General features: G+C 46.1%; 1 protein-coding gene and 1 long non-coding RNA gene across 9 annotated transcripts in view; one reads left to right on the top strand and one right to left on the bottom strand.

Moving 5' to 3' along the window:
- ANKS1A (ankyrin repeat and sterile alpha motif domain containing 1A) overlaps nt 1-14,336 on the bottom strand; it is a 193,172-nt gene that overhangs the window by 128,396 nt on the left and 50,440 nt on the right. For all 8 annotated transcript variants that reach the window (XR_006103693.1, XM_042465251.1, XM_042465253.1 and 5 more), the window contains 2 exons: nt 2,705-2,788; nt 388-508 (listed from right to left, as the gene is read on the bottom strand). Coding sequence is in view for 7 of the 8 variants with exons in the window: in XM_042465251.1 (XP_042321185.1) it covers nt 388-508; nt 2,705-2,788 (205 nt within the window). In the remaining variant the exon portion in view is untranslated. The remainder of the gene's footprint in view (nt 1-387; nt 509-2,704; nt 2,789-14,336) is intronic.
- LOC121929570 overlaps nt 1-14,336 on the top strand; it is a 42,874-nt gene that overhangs the window by 4,133 nt on the left and 24,405 nt on the right. The window lies entirely within an intron of this gene.

Genomic DNA, 14,336 nt, shown 5'->3' on the forward strand with positions numbered 1-14,336 from the left:
AATAATATTTTAACTGAAATCCTACAAATGTGATTTAAGACAGCTACCATAAAATACACCAAGCCTTCTGATGATTCATCCTAAGAAAAGGCAGGTAATTTGGGGGCTGCTCACTTTTATCCAATACAGTGTGCCCGCTATAGGCTGCTTTCAGCATATGCTGAAAGCAGTATTGCTTCTTCCGGAGCCATGTGCTGGAAGAAACAATGGTGTGTGCACCTGTGGTGTGTGTGCACCACTGCGAACACGAGCCTCATTACTTGCAATAGGGCTCGAGCATACACATTTTTTGTTTTACACGGGGGTGGTGGTGTTCTGGAATGGAACCCCCGCATAAAACAAGGGCACACTGTACATACTGTCTACATATTTTTGCATTAAACTTACCTTTTGTTTTTTTGTCTGCTGTAGTATGTTTTTTAGTTTCTGCTGTTAGCAGCAGCTCATAAGGATGCTCCTCTTCTTCATCAGCTGTGCTTCCTCGGCTCTTTCTCTTGGTGACCAAGCCCTGACCAGACCAAACACAAAATTCACATGGCAGATACAGTCAGGTCATAATCTATCATCAGCTAGCAGACCCATTGTCACTTCCAAATAGTGTCCATGGAAAATTAATGTCTCAGATATAATAGTTAAAAAATAATGTGCAACGTTACAATGACTTTCTCCTCAAACAGACCAACCATTATCATTTCTGCCATTACTACAGCTCCTCAAGTCTCTCAATGCCATATCTCTCCCCTTCAAAAGGACATACACCAATTTCTTTTAAATCCTACATTCCCTGGTGTCATCCCGCCATATCACTCCAACTGAGGGATATTTCCAAATTCATTGCTAGGTCCCAACTATCAAGGTAGAAACAAATGGGATGAAAGAAGTGGCATATATCTTGCATTAGCTCTGAATCACAAGTTGTAATATTCTCCGGAACTTTCCAAGACTTAACAAAATACATAACCTGTACTGGAATGGTTCAGTTTTATGAAATTCTTGTTATGAAAATGGTGATGAGCCTTTGGCTCATGTTCTGCCTTTTCCTCTTTCGTGCCCACAAGTAGGACCCAATTTTGATTATTATTTAGACATAGTAATGTTATGTTGAAAGCAAGAGAACTATAGGTTGTTTAACCTATAGCTTAGAACAAGCCAGGACTTTATTTTTAAATTTGATAGTGATGTGTTATCACTAACCACAGCCTGAACCAGGAATGGGCAACTACCTTGGGTCTGAAGGCTGCAAACAGAACTCTTCCCACTAGACTTGGAGGATCATATCTCTCCCATGTCCCATCACCACCCAGCTGGAGCTATTGGGGCAATATTACTATTTTGGTCCCTTTGGCTCAAGACAAGCCTTTTCCTCAATCAGGAACCAGCCAGAAATTATGTCCTTCCTTAGTCTAAAACAGGCTGGGAAGGACAAAACTGTCACCCAATTACTCCTAGAGGAAATAAGGAGAGCTTTTCCAGGCTATTAAAAACAAAATAATAAAATAATTAACAGGGAGGCTGTATTCAGTCCACAAGGCAGACATTTCCCATTCCTGGCCTAAACAAATCATTTATAATTTGAAATATCAAAGGGGACTATGGCTCACAGGAAACAAAAGCGTTAAATCTGCTTCTCATAAGCTTTAAGGTAGATGATAGACAGTGCATGGATAACTATTTCTCATAGTGGAAAACTCACGACTTCCTATTAATTACAGAGCATAGCTTTTAGAGAAAGTTTACAGTAATGAAACCAAGAGTAACTTTTTTTCAAAAAAGAAATGCTTAAGAAGAAAAACAATCATTCTCTCGTGTGGATTAATTCCATGAACTATCCAGAAAGTTAAAGATGTAGATAATAATAATAATAATAATAATAATAATGATGATGATGATGATGATGATGATTATTATTATTAATATCTCCAGCTTCTTCCTTCAGATCGAAGTGGGATTATAGCAATAAAAACATCATAAAATACATAGACAATACAAAATACTTCAATCAGAAATGGAAGAGTTGATACAGTATTGCTCACAGTCATAAGAATTGAGTCATTGTATTCAGATATTCAAAATCAGATTAGAGGAGATCCATTGGATAGGCCCACTGGAAGAGATCTGTCTTCAATGCCCTCTTGGAGGCTTCCAAAGAAGGTATAAGACGGATCTCTTCCGGTAAGTTGTTCCAAAGTCTAGGGGCCATCACAGAAAACTTTTTACAAGAGGTAGTTTTCAACCTGGTTTTGGGGTGTTCTAATATTTTTGTGCCAGACATTCTGAGAGTGCGGGGCGGATTATGTAGGGAGAGGCGTTCCCTTAAGTAACTCGGGCCCAGGCCATGTAGGGCTATATAGGTAATAACCGACACTTTGTATTGTGCCCGGAAGTTAATCGGCAGTCAATGTAGAGATTTCAACACCAGTGTAATGTGCTCTGATCTCGGTGTCCTGGTGATCAGTTTGGCTGCAGCATTCTGAATCAGTTGGAGCTTCTGAATTTGGTACAAAGGTAGCCCCATGTAGAGCGTATTACAGAAATCTAAACGAGAGGTTACCAGTGCATGTACTACTGTTTCAAAATGCTATGAGTAAGCTTGGAATTGGTAAAAAACATTATTTTTATAATCATATCAGTGCAGATCTGTCTTTTCTAAAGATATTAAAAGTTTTGCTTTAACTGCAGGACAAGTAGAAAACAATACACTTACTTTAGAGGATATACTCTGCTTCTTTTCTACATGTTCTTCCTCTTCATCGGGGGGAGGCTTAGCAGGGGGAGGTGGGCGTTCTCTCTGGAGCAGAAAAAAACATAAATCACAGCCTTGCATGACATTCACTTCAAAATTTCAAATCTTTTTGAAAGCAAAACCAAAAAGATTTCCTATAATTATGCTAACACAGAGTATTCCCTTGTGAAAAATGGCCTTTGGCTTCCTTTTAGTACTTTTCTGGTGGCACTGTAATGTTTTTAGGGGTGTTTTAAGCTTAATATTGCCTATTATCGTTAAAGCTAGATTCTGGTACAGTGATTTTCAAATCAGAGAAATTCATTACAGCAGTCTACTATTTGGCATATACAGTCCCACTATTAGCTATCTTGTTACTATGATGTCTGTCATGGCATTATTGCTGCAAGATGTTCATGCTGATGCACCATCTAACTGAATTCAATAGTCAGTTTTGGGCAATTGGCACTGAATATGGACAGGTTGCATACCTGTAACAGTATTTCTTCGAGTGGTCATCTGCGAATACATACAAATGGGTTTTACTGCGCCTGCGCAGTACTGTTGGAAACTTCTGGAATCACTGGGCAAAGTGCACTTTGCAACAAAATGCAACTTTTTGGCGGTAACTCCGCCCACCCGTTATAAGGCCCCTGCCTTCCCGCTCTTTCCCCAGTTCCAAACTTTACGCCGCATAAGCGACTTGAAATGAGCCAATCAAGAGCAGGACACTGAGGGGAGGATGGGCGGGATTTGTATGTATTCGCAGATGACCACTCGAAGAAATACTGTTACAGGTATGCAACCTGTCCTTCTTCTTCGTGGTCTCTGCGAATCATACAAATGGGTTTAGACTGACAAGCTTGAACAAGCGGCGGAGGGAGTGTCCTGAAACCAGGAATGTCTCAAAGAAAGTGGTTTATTGATTACAATAAAGTATCAGACCAATGAGCATGTGGTCATTATTTCAGTAATAATCTAAGACCCAAACACTAGGTCACATAGTATGCATGAATGAATAATGCATAACTGTCGAAAACTGTATAAACACACAGTCACCTGCATAATAATTGGCATCAACAAGAGTGCAAATAATTCAGAAATTTCATAAATACAGAAAGACAACGCAGTCAGTCAGACCCTGTATGATGGAAGGGTTGCAAGTAAAATTTCTTTAGGTTGAACCAAGATGAAATTTAAATTCTCTGGACAACAACATCATAACATAGGCATCTCACATTAATGCAGCCCTGAGAACAGCACAGCCCTTCCAAACGCTGCGTCCCGTTTGGCCCTTGTGTCCAGCCTGTAATGTTTAATAAAGGTCATTGGCTGGGACCAAACCGCAGCTTTACAGACATCCTCCAGGGGAACCCCAGTCAAAAAGGCGGAGGATGCAGCTACCGCTCTGGTGGAATGGGACCGAACCCTGGCAGGAGGGAGTCTACCCAGCAGTTGATAGCAGAGGTGGATGGTTTCAGCCACCCATTTTGAAAACCTCTGCGGCGATACCGGCAGCCCCTTCCTCGGTTCCAAGTAGCACTGGAACAGTCTCTCGGAGCGGCTCAAACCCGACGTTCTGTCCAAGTAGAAGGCCAAAGCCCTTCTAACGTCCAGTGAGTGCAAAGTTCGTTCTTCCTCTGTTATCGGGTTCGAGGCCAGAGTAGGTAGTACAATGTCCTGGGACAGATGAAAGGCCGACACTACCTTTGGCAAAAAAGTAATGTCGGTACGGAGGACCACTTTGTCCTTATGAAACCTTAAAAAGGGCTGGTCCCTCCGTAAGGCACAAAGTTCACCTGCACAGCGGGCTGATGTGATGGCCACCAGAAAAGCAGTCTTCCAGGTTAACAGTCTCAAGTCCGTAGTGGCCATCGGCTCAAAGGGCTTGGACTGTAGAGCCCTCAGTACGGTGTCCAAGCTCCAAGCCGGGGTCAGCGTCGACACCGGGGGGTAAAGGTTCCCACAGCCCTTAAGGAAACCCTTCACTAGGGGATCTCTAAAGAAGGAAGGCCTACCCTTAAACTGGAAATGTGAACAAATTGCAGACAAATAGCACTTGATGGAGGTCAAGCTGAGACCGGCCTCCAGCAGCGCCATGAGGAATTGCAGGAGGACCGGAGTTGAGACCTGGTCTGGAGTGAGGTCTCTCTCTGCCAGGAACTGCGTGAAGCGTTTCCACTTGAAGGCATATAACCTGCGGGTTGAAGGTTTTTGAGCAGCCAAAATTACCCTCCGCACCGGTTCAGGTAAGGCCGTTAAGGGAGAAGTCTCCAGGCCACTAGCGGGAGGTGATCGATGTCCGGATGACGAACCCGTCCGTCCTGGATCGTGAGCAGGTCCGGGCGAGGTTCGATGCGGAGCCAGGTTCTCCTTGACAGGTGCAGTAGGGACGGGAACCACGGTTGCCTGGGCCACCACGGTGTGATGAGGATCGCATCCGAGTGGTCTGTGGTTAACTTGGCCACCACTCGGACAATCAGCGGGAATGGGGGAAATGCGTAGAGCATGTTCCCCGACCAGCGGAAGGTGAACGCGTCTCCGAGGGAGTTCGTGCTGCGCGTTCTGGAACAGAACTGGGGACAGTGTGTGTTGTCATCGGTTGCGAAGAGGTCGATCGACGGGTACCCCCATCGGTCGAAGATGTCAGCTACTGTCTCTGGATGGAGTCTCCACTCGTGGGATACCGACGACGTCCTGCTGAGCTGGTCTGCCAGGTCGTTTTGTTCGCCAGGAAGGTGGACAGCCTGGAGCAGGATTCCTTTCGGGATGCACCAAGCCCAGATTCGTAGAGTGATGTCTAGCAACGTGCTTGACTTGGTGCCCCCTTGCTTGTTGATGTAATAAAGCACCGTTGTGTTGTCCGTCCTGAGAAGGACTACCTTGTTAGTTACAGTCTCTTCGAATGCTCTCAAGGCCTTCTCTACTGCCAGCATCTCCAACGCGTTGATGTGGAGGTGTCGTTCGTACATCGACCACTTTCCTCTCACGCTGAGATCGAGAATGTGGGCTCCCCAACCCTCTAATGAGGCATCTGTCGTTAGAGTTAGCTGTGGTTGGGGTGGGCAGAAAGGTAAGCCTGCGCAGACGTTTTGGGAGTCTTGCCACCACTTGAGAGAGGATGAGACGGGCCTCGGGATCGTGAGCCACTTGAGAGGGGGGTCTGATGCTGGGTTGAAGACCGAGAGAAACCATCTTTGGAGGGGCCTGAGCCGGAGCCTTGCCCACGGTGTTACAAACGTGGTCGAGGCCATGTGACCTAAGGCTACTTGGACGTCTCTGGCCCTGATCCTTCTGTGTATCATGAGTGGCCTGATAGAGGATTGAAGTGCTAGGAAACGGTCCCGAGGGAGATATGCGACGCAATCGTCGGAATTGAGGACCGTCCCGATGAAACGTACTTGTTTGGCCGGTTCGAGGCAGGACTTTTCCAAGTTCACCACTAGTCCTAGTGATCTGAGCATCGTCAGTGTGAAGTCGATGGAGTCCATGAGGTCGGCCTCTGAGTCGGCTGCCAGGAGCCAATCGTCCAAGTAAGGGAAGACTCTGTAGCCCCTTTGATGGAGATAGGCTACCACCGGTGCCATACACTTCGTGAAAACTCTTGGGGCCGTGGCTAAACCGAAGGGGAGAACGTTGTAGTGATAGGCATCGGAGCCGACGGCGAAGGTGAGGAATCTCCTGTGGGACTCTCGGATTCCTATGTGGAAGTAGGCGTCCTTGAGGTCTATCGTGGCGAACCAGAGTTCCTGGTGAAGGAGAGGTAGAATGGAAGATAGAGTTACCATCCGGAAACGGCGGTACCGAAGAAAAGAGTTCAGGCCTCTGAGTTCCAAGATCGGCCTGGTCCCGCCGTCTCGTTTTGGAACCGTAAAGTATCTTGAAAAGAAGGCTCCCTTCAAGTCCTCCTGATGGACTGAAGAGATGGCCCCCTTTGCTATCAAAGTGCGCACTTCGTCGAGAAGGGTGTCCGAGGGTAGGGTTGACAGGAACCTCCCCTTTGGGGGAAGGGATTCGAATTCGAGGGCATATCCCCTAGGGACGATGTTAAGTGCCCAAGAGTCTGTTGTGATGGAAGCCCAGGTGTTAAAGAAGGGCTGTAGAATGTTTAGGAAAAATGGGATGGGGACGAAGTGCGCCGGTACGCTTCAAGACCTTTTCTTGGTCTGGTCGCCATCCTGCCTGCGGCCCTTACGGTAGCGAGGTGGGCCGCCGCGCCTACCAGAGGAGGAGGAGGATTGCGAAGGGTACCTGGAACGCTGGGGCCCCTGTTGCTGGTATGGACGGTCCTGGCCTGCAGGTCTAAAGGACTGACCTTGGGGCTGCCAGGGGTGCTGCTTCTTCCGGAACGGAACCGACGACTAGGAGGACATGCCGTGTTTCTTGGCAGCCGCTTTCATCTTGAACTTCCAGTTCAACCGATCGTCCATGTCAGCGTGAAAGAGGCCCGAACCGTCGAGGGGCATCTCTTCGATGGCGGCCTTGACTCCAGGGTTGAGGTCTGAACTGCGAAGCCAGGTGTGGCGGCGAAGGGCCATTGATGCAGACATGGCTCTTCCCGCGCAATCCCGTGACATTCCTTGAAGCCGTGATGAGCCAGCCCCCAATGGAATGTGTTTCATCCCTTATTTCGACCAGTTTTCTCTGGGTGTCATTGGGAACGTCCGGGATGATCGGTGAGATCTCCTCCATGAGAGATTGCATGTAAGCGCCCATACAAGCCATGTAGTTAACGGCCTTCACGGCAAGTGACGTGGCGGAGTATGCCTTTTTAGCTAAGCCATCTATCTTGCGGGCCTCACGGTCCACAGGGGAAGTGGCCTGCTTGTGAGTGGAGGCGACCTGGGCTCCTTCCACGATTGCTGAATTCTGCCTGGGATGGGTGGACAGCCAAGCACAGCTAGCGGGGGCGACACAGTATAGAGCTTCTACCTTGCGCGAAGTCCCAGTCAATGCAGCAGGATTTTCCCACGATCTCTTCAGGATCGTCTCTAACGAAAGCAAGAGAGGGATGGATGGAGGCGTTGGGACGCGGCCATGGACCCGGCGCTCGACAGGATCCTGTGCCGACTCATCCTGGTAAGCGAGCTGGATGTCCAAGACCCTGGTCATCTTGATGACATGCTCGGCAAAGGATCGAAGGTCGTCTGTAGGAGAGGCAGGGCCGGGATGATGCATGTCCTGCGGAGAATCCTGGAGAGACATCTCATCGTCAGACTGGTAGGCCGATGAAGGCACTATCTCCAGGTCTGGCTCCGTATCAGACTGGATCCTCAGGTCTTGGGCCCTTAATGGTTCTTGAGGCGCCCTGGCCTTGGGTTCACACTACAGGTACCGGTGTGCTGGGCACTCGACTTGGAGAACGGGATGGAGACCGGTGCTTCGAGCCTGAGGCATGACTTGACCTCTTGGAAGGCTTTGACGGCGCCAGTGGTTCTCCGGACGTGCTGTCATGGGTCTTCTTTTTCTTCCGGGCAACCGAAGTGGACTCGGGAGCAGTAGCCTTCCTCTTGGAGCTCTTAGGAGTCTCCGGAGGAAAAAAAGGGATTATCCTCCAGTTCCACGAGCGCCGACCTGGGAGTCTCCGGAGCTAAAAGAGGCATGGCTTGGTCCCGCAATTCCCGGTTCCACCGAGCCAGAAGCCGGGCCAGGCGCTTCCTTGTGTTTGGAAGCCTTTTTCGAAGAGTCACCTGGCCTCTTGGGTGGGACGGAACCTTCCCGGCCAGGACCCAAGGTGGAGATTGTTTTTGTGGTCAAGGATGACTCTACCGGGGGAGCGGCAGCCGCTGCGGCCTCAGACCCCGACTTTTTGTGGGGGTGTTTAGAGGACCTGTCGGTGGTACTGGACCTGTCTGGGTCGCGGACCACTTGTCGGGGCTTGTCAGAGGATCTGGGCCTGTCCAGATCATGGGCACCTGAAGAAGGCTGAGCAGGAGCTGGGGGCGCGGAGACGGAGGCGGACGAATTCTCCCGGGTTTTGGGGGCCAGTGGGACAGTCGAAGGTGACGGAGCCGACGCCGGACGAGAGACCTCCCCTTGCACCTTACCGAGAGCTATTGCTGATGTCAAGCGAGACTCCCGATTCTTTCTCGCCTGGGACGTCATGGACCTGCAGAGCTGACAAGCCTTCATGTCGTGGTCCTTTCCCAGGCAAAGTAAGCAGGAAGTGTGGGGGTCTTGAACAGTGAGCTTGCCCCCGCAGATGTCACACTTCTTGAATGGAGGCGACATTATTCCGAAGCGTTAACGGAGTCAGACGGTCCGAGGTCGAGGTACAATGGGGAGGACAGCCGAAGAATGGTCAACACAGTCCGAGGTCGAAGTACAATGAGGGAAAACACGAAGAATGGTCAAGAACGGTCCGAAGTCAATAGCCAGTGATCCGAATAGAATGAGCAAAGCGAAGTTCCAACAGCAGCAAACGCGGCGGAAAGAAGGAACTGGGGAAAGAGCGGGAAGGCAGGGGCCTTATAACGGGTGGGCGGAGTTACCGCCAAAAAGTTGCATTTTGTTGCAAAGTGTACTTTGCCCAGTGATTCCAGAAGTTTCCGACAGTACTGCGCAGGCGCAGTAAAACCCATTTGTATGATTCGCAGAGACCACGAAGAAGAAACTCAAAATATGTAACATGTCTATATGTGAATCTAGAAGTACTGTAATGCTTTATTGCAAGATAGGCAAGATTCAGGTATCCAGTTTCAACCCACCATGTACAGTGGTACCCCGGGATACGAATTGATCGCGTTACGAAATTTCCGGGATACGGAAAAAATAGATAGGAAAAAACTGTTCCGGGATACGAAGGTTTTTTCGGGTTACGAATGTTTTTTTCGGCGCGAAATTCAAACCGCAAAGCGCGGCTAGCGGCTTTCCAGCGCTAGCCGCTAGCCTTTTCGGGTTGCGAAATTACTCGGGTTACGAACGGAGCCGCGGAACGAATTAATTTCGTAACCCGAGGGACTACTGTAGTCTACAGCAAAAAGACAAACAGAATCAAATACTCAGTTCTGTAACTGAATAAAAAGCAATTTCATACTGTAGCAGTTAAGCAATTAAAAAAAAACTGGGCTCTTTGGACATGCAGTAATTGATAATGTCTAAACATTTTCTAATAGAGATCCTTGTTTACATCTACTCAAAGTTTAGAACAAGGAAGTTTTCACTTTTATATTTTTCAGTTATAAATGATTATTTTGTACATTGAGAAAACATTTTTGATTGTGATAATGCTATCTATCTATCTATCCATCCACCCATCCCAGTTAGACAGCAATGAATTAAATTCAATACATATAAATAACAGAAAACAGAAAATGAAGCATGTGAATGTTCACAATGAAATATGAGATCCTATCTCTTTTAATACATACACATACACACGTAAGCGACTTGCCAGAAAATATTGTTTAAAAATAAAATATACTATTAAACCCACTGGGTGACCCTGGACATGTCACATTCTCTCAGTCTCAGGGGAAGGCAATGGCAAACTGAACAAATCTTGCCAAGAAAACTCAATGATAGGTTTGCCTTAGGTTCACCAAAGTCATAAACTGACTTGAAGGCACACAACACACACATATAGAAGTTCACTGTGCAGTATATAATTTATTTATTTAGGTATTTATACCCTGCCCTTCAGCCCTAATGGCTCTCAGAGAGGCTTACAATTATTATTTTTAACCAATAATGTCACTATTATGTTTGAATTTCTTCTTACACTTAAAATAGTGTCCAGATCATACAAAATAGTATTTAGTCAGCCACCAATTGTGCACGTTCTCCCACTTAAAAAGATGAGAGGGGCCTGTAATTGACATCATAGGTAGACCTCAACTATGAGAGACAAAATGAGAAAACAAATCCAGACAATCACTTTGTCTTGATTTGGAAAGAATTTATTTGCAAATTATGGTGGAAAATAAGTATTTGGTCAATATCAAAAGTTCTTCTCAATACTTTGTTATATATCCTTTGTTGGCCATGACAGAGGTCAAACGTTTCCTGTAAGTCTTCACAAGGTTGGCACACACTGTTGCTGGTATGTTGGCCCATTCCTCCATGCAGATCTCCTCTAGAGTAGTGATGTTTTGGGGCTGTTGCTGGGCAACACGGACTTTCAACTCTCTCCTAAGGTTTTCTATGGGATTGAGATCTGGAGACTGGATAGGCCACTCCAGGACCTTGAAACGCATCTTACAAAGCCACTCCTTCATTGCCTGGGCAGTGTGCTTGGGATCGTTGTCATGCTGAAAGTCCCAGCCACGTTTCATCTTCAGTGCTCTTGCTGATGGAAGGAGGTTTGCACTCAAAATCTCACAAGGCATGGCCCGATTCATTCTTTCCTGTACACGGATCAGTTGTCCTGGTCCCTTTGCAGAGAAACAGCCCCAAAGCATGATGTTGCCACCCCCATGCTTCACAGTAGCTATGGTGTTCTTTGGATGCAACTCGGCATTCTCTCTCCTCCAAACACGACGAGTTGTGTTTCTACCAAACAGTTCTACATTGGTTTCATCTGACCATATGACATTCTCCCAATCCTTTTCTGGATCATCCACATGCTCTCTAGCAACCTTCAGACGTCCCTGGACATGTTCTGGCTTAAGCAGGGGGACATGTCTGGCACTGCAGGATCTGACTCCCTGGCGGTGTAGTGTGTTACTGATGGTCGCCTTTGTTATTTTGGTCCTAGCTCTCCGCAGGTCATTCACTAGGTCCCCCCGTGTGGTTCTGGGATTTTTGCTCACCATTCTTGTGATCATTTTGACCCTACGGGGTGAGATCTTGCGTGGAGCCCCAGATTGAGGGCGTCGATCAGTGGTTTTGTATATCTTCCATTTTCTAATTATTGCTCCTACAGTTGATTTCTTCACAACAAGCTGCTCGCCTATTGCAGATTCAGTCTTCTCAGCCTGGTGCAGGTCTACAATGTTGTTTCTGGTGTCCTTCGACAGCTCTTTGGTCTTCACCATATTGGAGTTTGGAATGTGACTGTTTGAGGTTGTGGACAGGGGTCTTTTATACTGATAAAGGGTTCAAACGGGTGCCATTAATACAGGTAATGAGTGGAGGACAGAGGAGCCTCTTAAAGAAGAAGTTACAGGTCTGTGAGAGCCAGAAATCTTGCTTGTTTGACGGTGACCAAATACTTACTTTCCACCATAATTTTCAAATAAATTCTTTCCAAATAAAGACAAACTGTTTGTCTGGATTTGTTTTCTCATTTTGTCTCTCATAGTTGAGGTCTACCTATGATGTCAATTACAGGCCCCTCTCATCTTTTTAAGTGGGAGAACGTGCACAATTGGTGGCTGACTAAATACTTTTTTGCCCCACTGTATATCAACTCACAGCACTTCTCCTGGGCCTCGCCAAAAATTATCCACTTGGGTTGCCATTAAGAGCTACTTCTGCCTTCCTAGCCCAGTCTGCAGCCCTTTATAACTGAATGCCTGGAGAGTAGACCTTGCTAAAAACTACACTCGGCATAACTTCTCATGGCGCAAGATTTCTTTTGTCTATACGCATGGCCAAAAAAGATAGAAGACTTTGCCAGTCTCCTGCTTCACCCATAGGGGAAGCATTCTTCATGGGCTAAATTTTCAAATTTTTGTATGGGTCAATGGCCAGACATACCAAGTTTAATATTTAATGTAATAGACCTTATTTTAGGCTGAACTATTACTGTAAGGAAACCAGTCAATGATCAAGGGAGCCCTTTAACATGGCAGAACAAGTTATATGATTTCTTCCCTGTCAAATCAGGCTTGTTCATCGATCTGAGCAAGAGGATTCTGTTATAGTGTTCCTACTTACAGACTACTTTCATCTATGCCTTATCTCTGCTTTGCCTTGCCTCTTTCTCAACTTTCTTTTTAACCTTCTCTTCAGCTATTAAGCCAACTAACCTGAGCCTGTCAGACAAAAAAACAGTCTATCCCTCTAAGAAACTATCATATTTTCAGCTTTAGCTCATGGCATGATTGTGAACTACAGTCGCCCCTCCTAACTCACAGATCTGAGATCCGTGCCCTTGAATATACGCAAAGGGGTGATCTCCACTACTTGCAATGGCACACGCACCTGGGCCACACACACAGGGGCACGCCCCATTCAAGCCTTTGGGACTTGAATATGTGTGAGCCTCTGTTTTTGCAGGGGTTCCGGAACGGATCCCGCACGAAAATGGAGGGCCAACTGTACTTGGTCTGCTTGTAATACGAGGCAGCCATCAAATCCTTGCCTTAATATCTAAAACATCATATCTCTTATCATGATACTGCAGCAACACTCTCACTAGTCTGCTTGTGGATTTTGCTTCTTTTCCTCTGCTTCAATATTACATGTGTGCAATTAAAAAGTTTTCTATGAAATTATTCAGCCAGATATGTTGGAGCCAAGGTAGCATGCTTTCTAAGTGCAATATTATCTCTCCCACAGAACAGACAGAGCAGATTATTAGGCACAGCAAAAGCAGATTCTTTTAAGCAAGACTGATCTTATGTTGGAAATCTTACTGAAGTGAATGAGTTATCCTATAAGCCTCAAAGCTCCCCCTACTGGATTCTATCTACAGGCTCCAATTGGATTTGCTGTCAAATTAAAATCACAAACTTAATACTGTAGCAGACAAATCTTGCTCTCAAAATGCTTGCAATACAAAAAATTATTATTTGATGGAATAAAGCTGAATAAAAAACAATTAAATGGAGACCATGCTCTAAAGAAGCATCTTTCCTTGTAACTTAGTGAATAATATTAGTAACATGAAGAGATTAATTACAACTAATATTTCCTATAGCCAAATATACATGGGTAGAATAATTTACCAAAATTCAGCTAGATATCATATGAAGTTACAGTGGTCCCTCCACATTCGCTGGTGTTAGAGGTGAAGGACTCCCGTGAATGTGGAAAAACTGCAAATAAAAAAACACTATTCTTTTTATCTAGGAGAACACCTCCCTAGGAATCTCCAGATCCTCCAGTACAATTCTATGGTCAACATCTGCCAGAAGTTGATCATAGAATCATGCTGAAGGACGCACAAATGCCTAGAGAAGGAGCCCTGGTGGCACAGTGGTTAAATGCTGTACTGCAGCCACTCACTCACAGCCACAAGGTTGTGAGTTCGATTCTAGCCAGGGGCTCCAGGGTCGACTCAGCCTGGCATCCTTCCAAGGTAGCTAAAATGAGTACCCAGCTTGTTGGGGGCAATTAGCCTGAATGTTGTAAACCAATTAGAGACCGCTTAGTTCAGTATGAAGCAGTATCGAAATGTAGCTGTTATTGCTGCAGCACAACTCTATGGTCAACTTCTCACAGAGTTGCACTGGAGGACCTAGCAATCCTAGAATGTACTAATCAAAACCATGAATAATCAAATCCACAAAAGTCCAAGCTGAAAATGTATAATGCTTAAGAGCTCTCAGTGAACATCACGCATAGCACATGCAGCAGGAAGCAGTTTCCAGTTGCTCAGTAATCCAAGCTTCTTGCAATTATTTAATATTATTTCCAAACTGTATGGCTGGGCTATCAACTTACTGCAGTTGTGAAGAGTGCACAGGCCTGGTGATATATCCCAGACTAATTTCCATAAAAAGGGAAA

Source organism: Sceloporus undulatus, chromosome 4 (assembly GCF_019175285.1).
Source record: "Sceloporus undulatus isolate JIND9_A2432 ecotype Alabama chromosome 4, SceUnd_v1.1, whole genome shotgun sequence".
Taxonomy (NCBI): Eukaryota; Metazoa; Chordata; class Lepidosauria; order Squamata; family Phrynosomatidae; genus Sceloporus; species Sceloporus undulatus.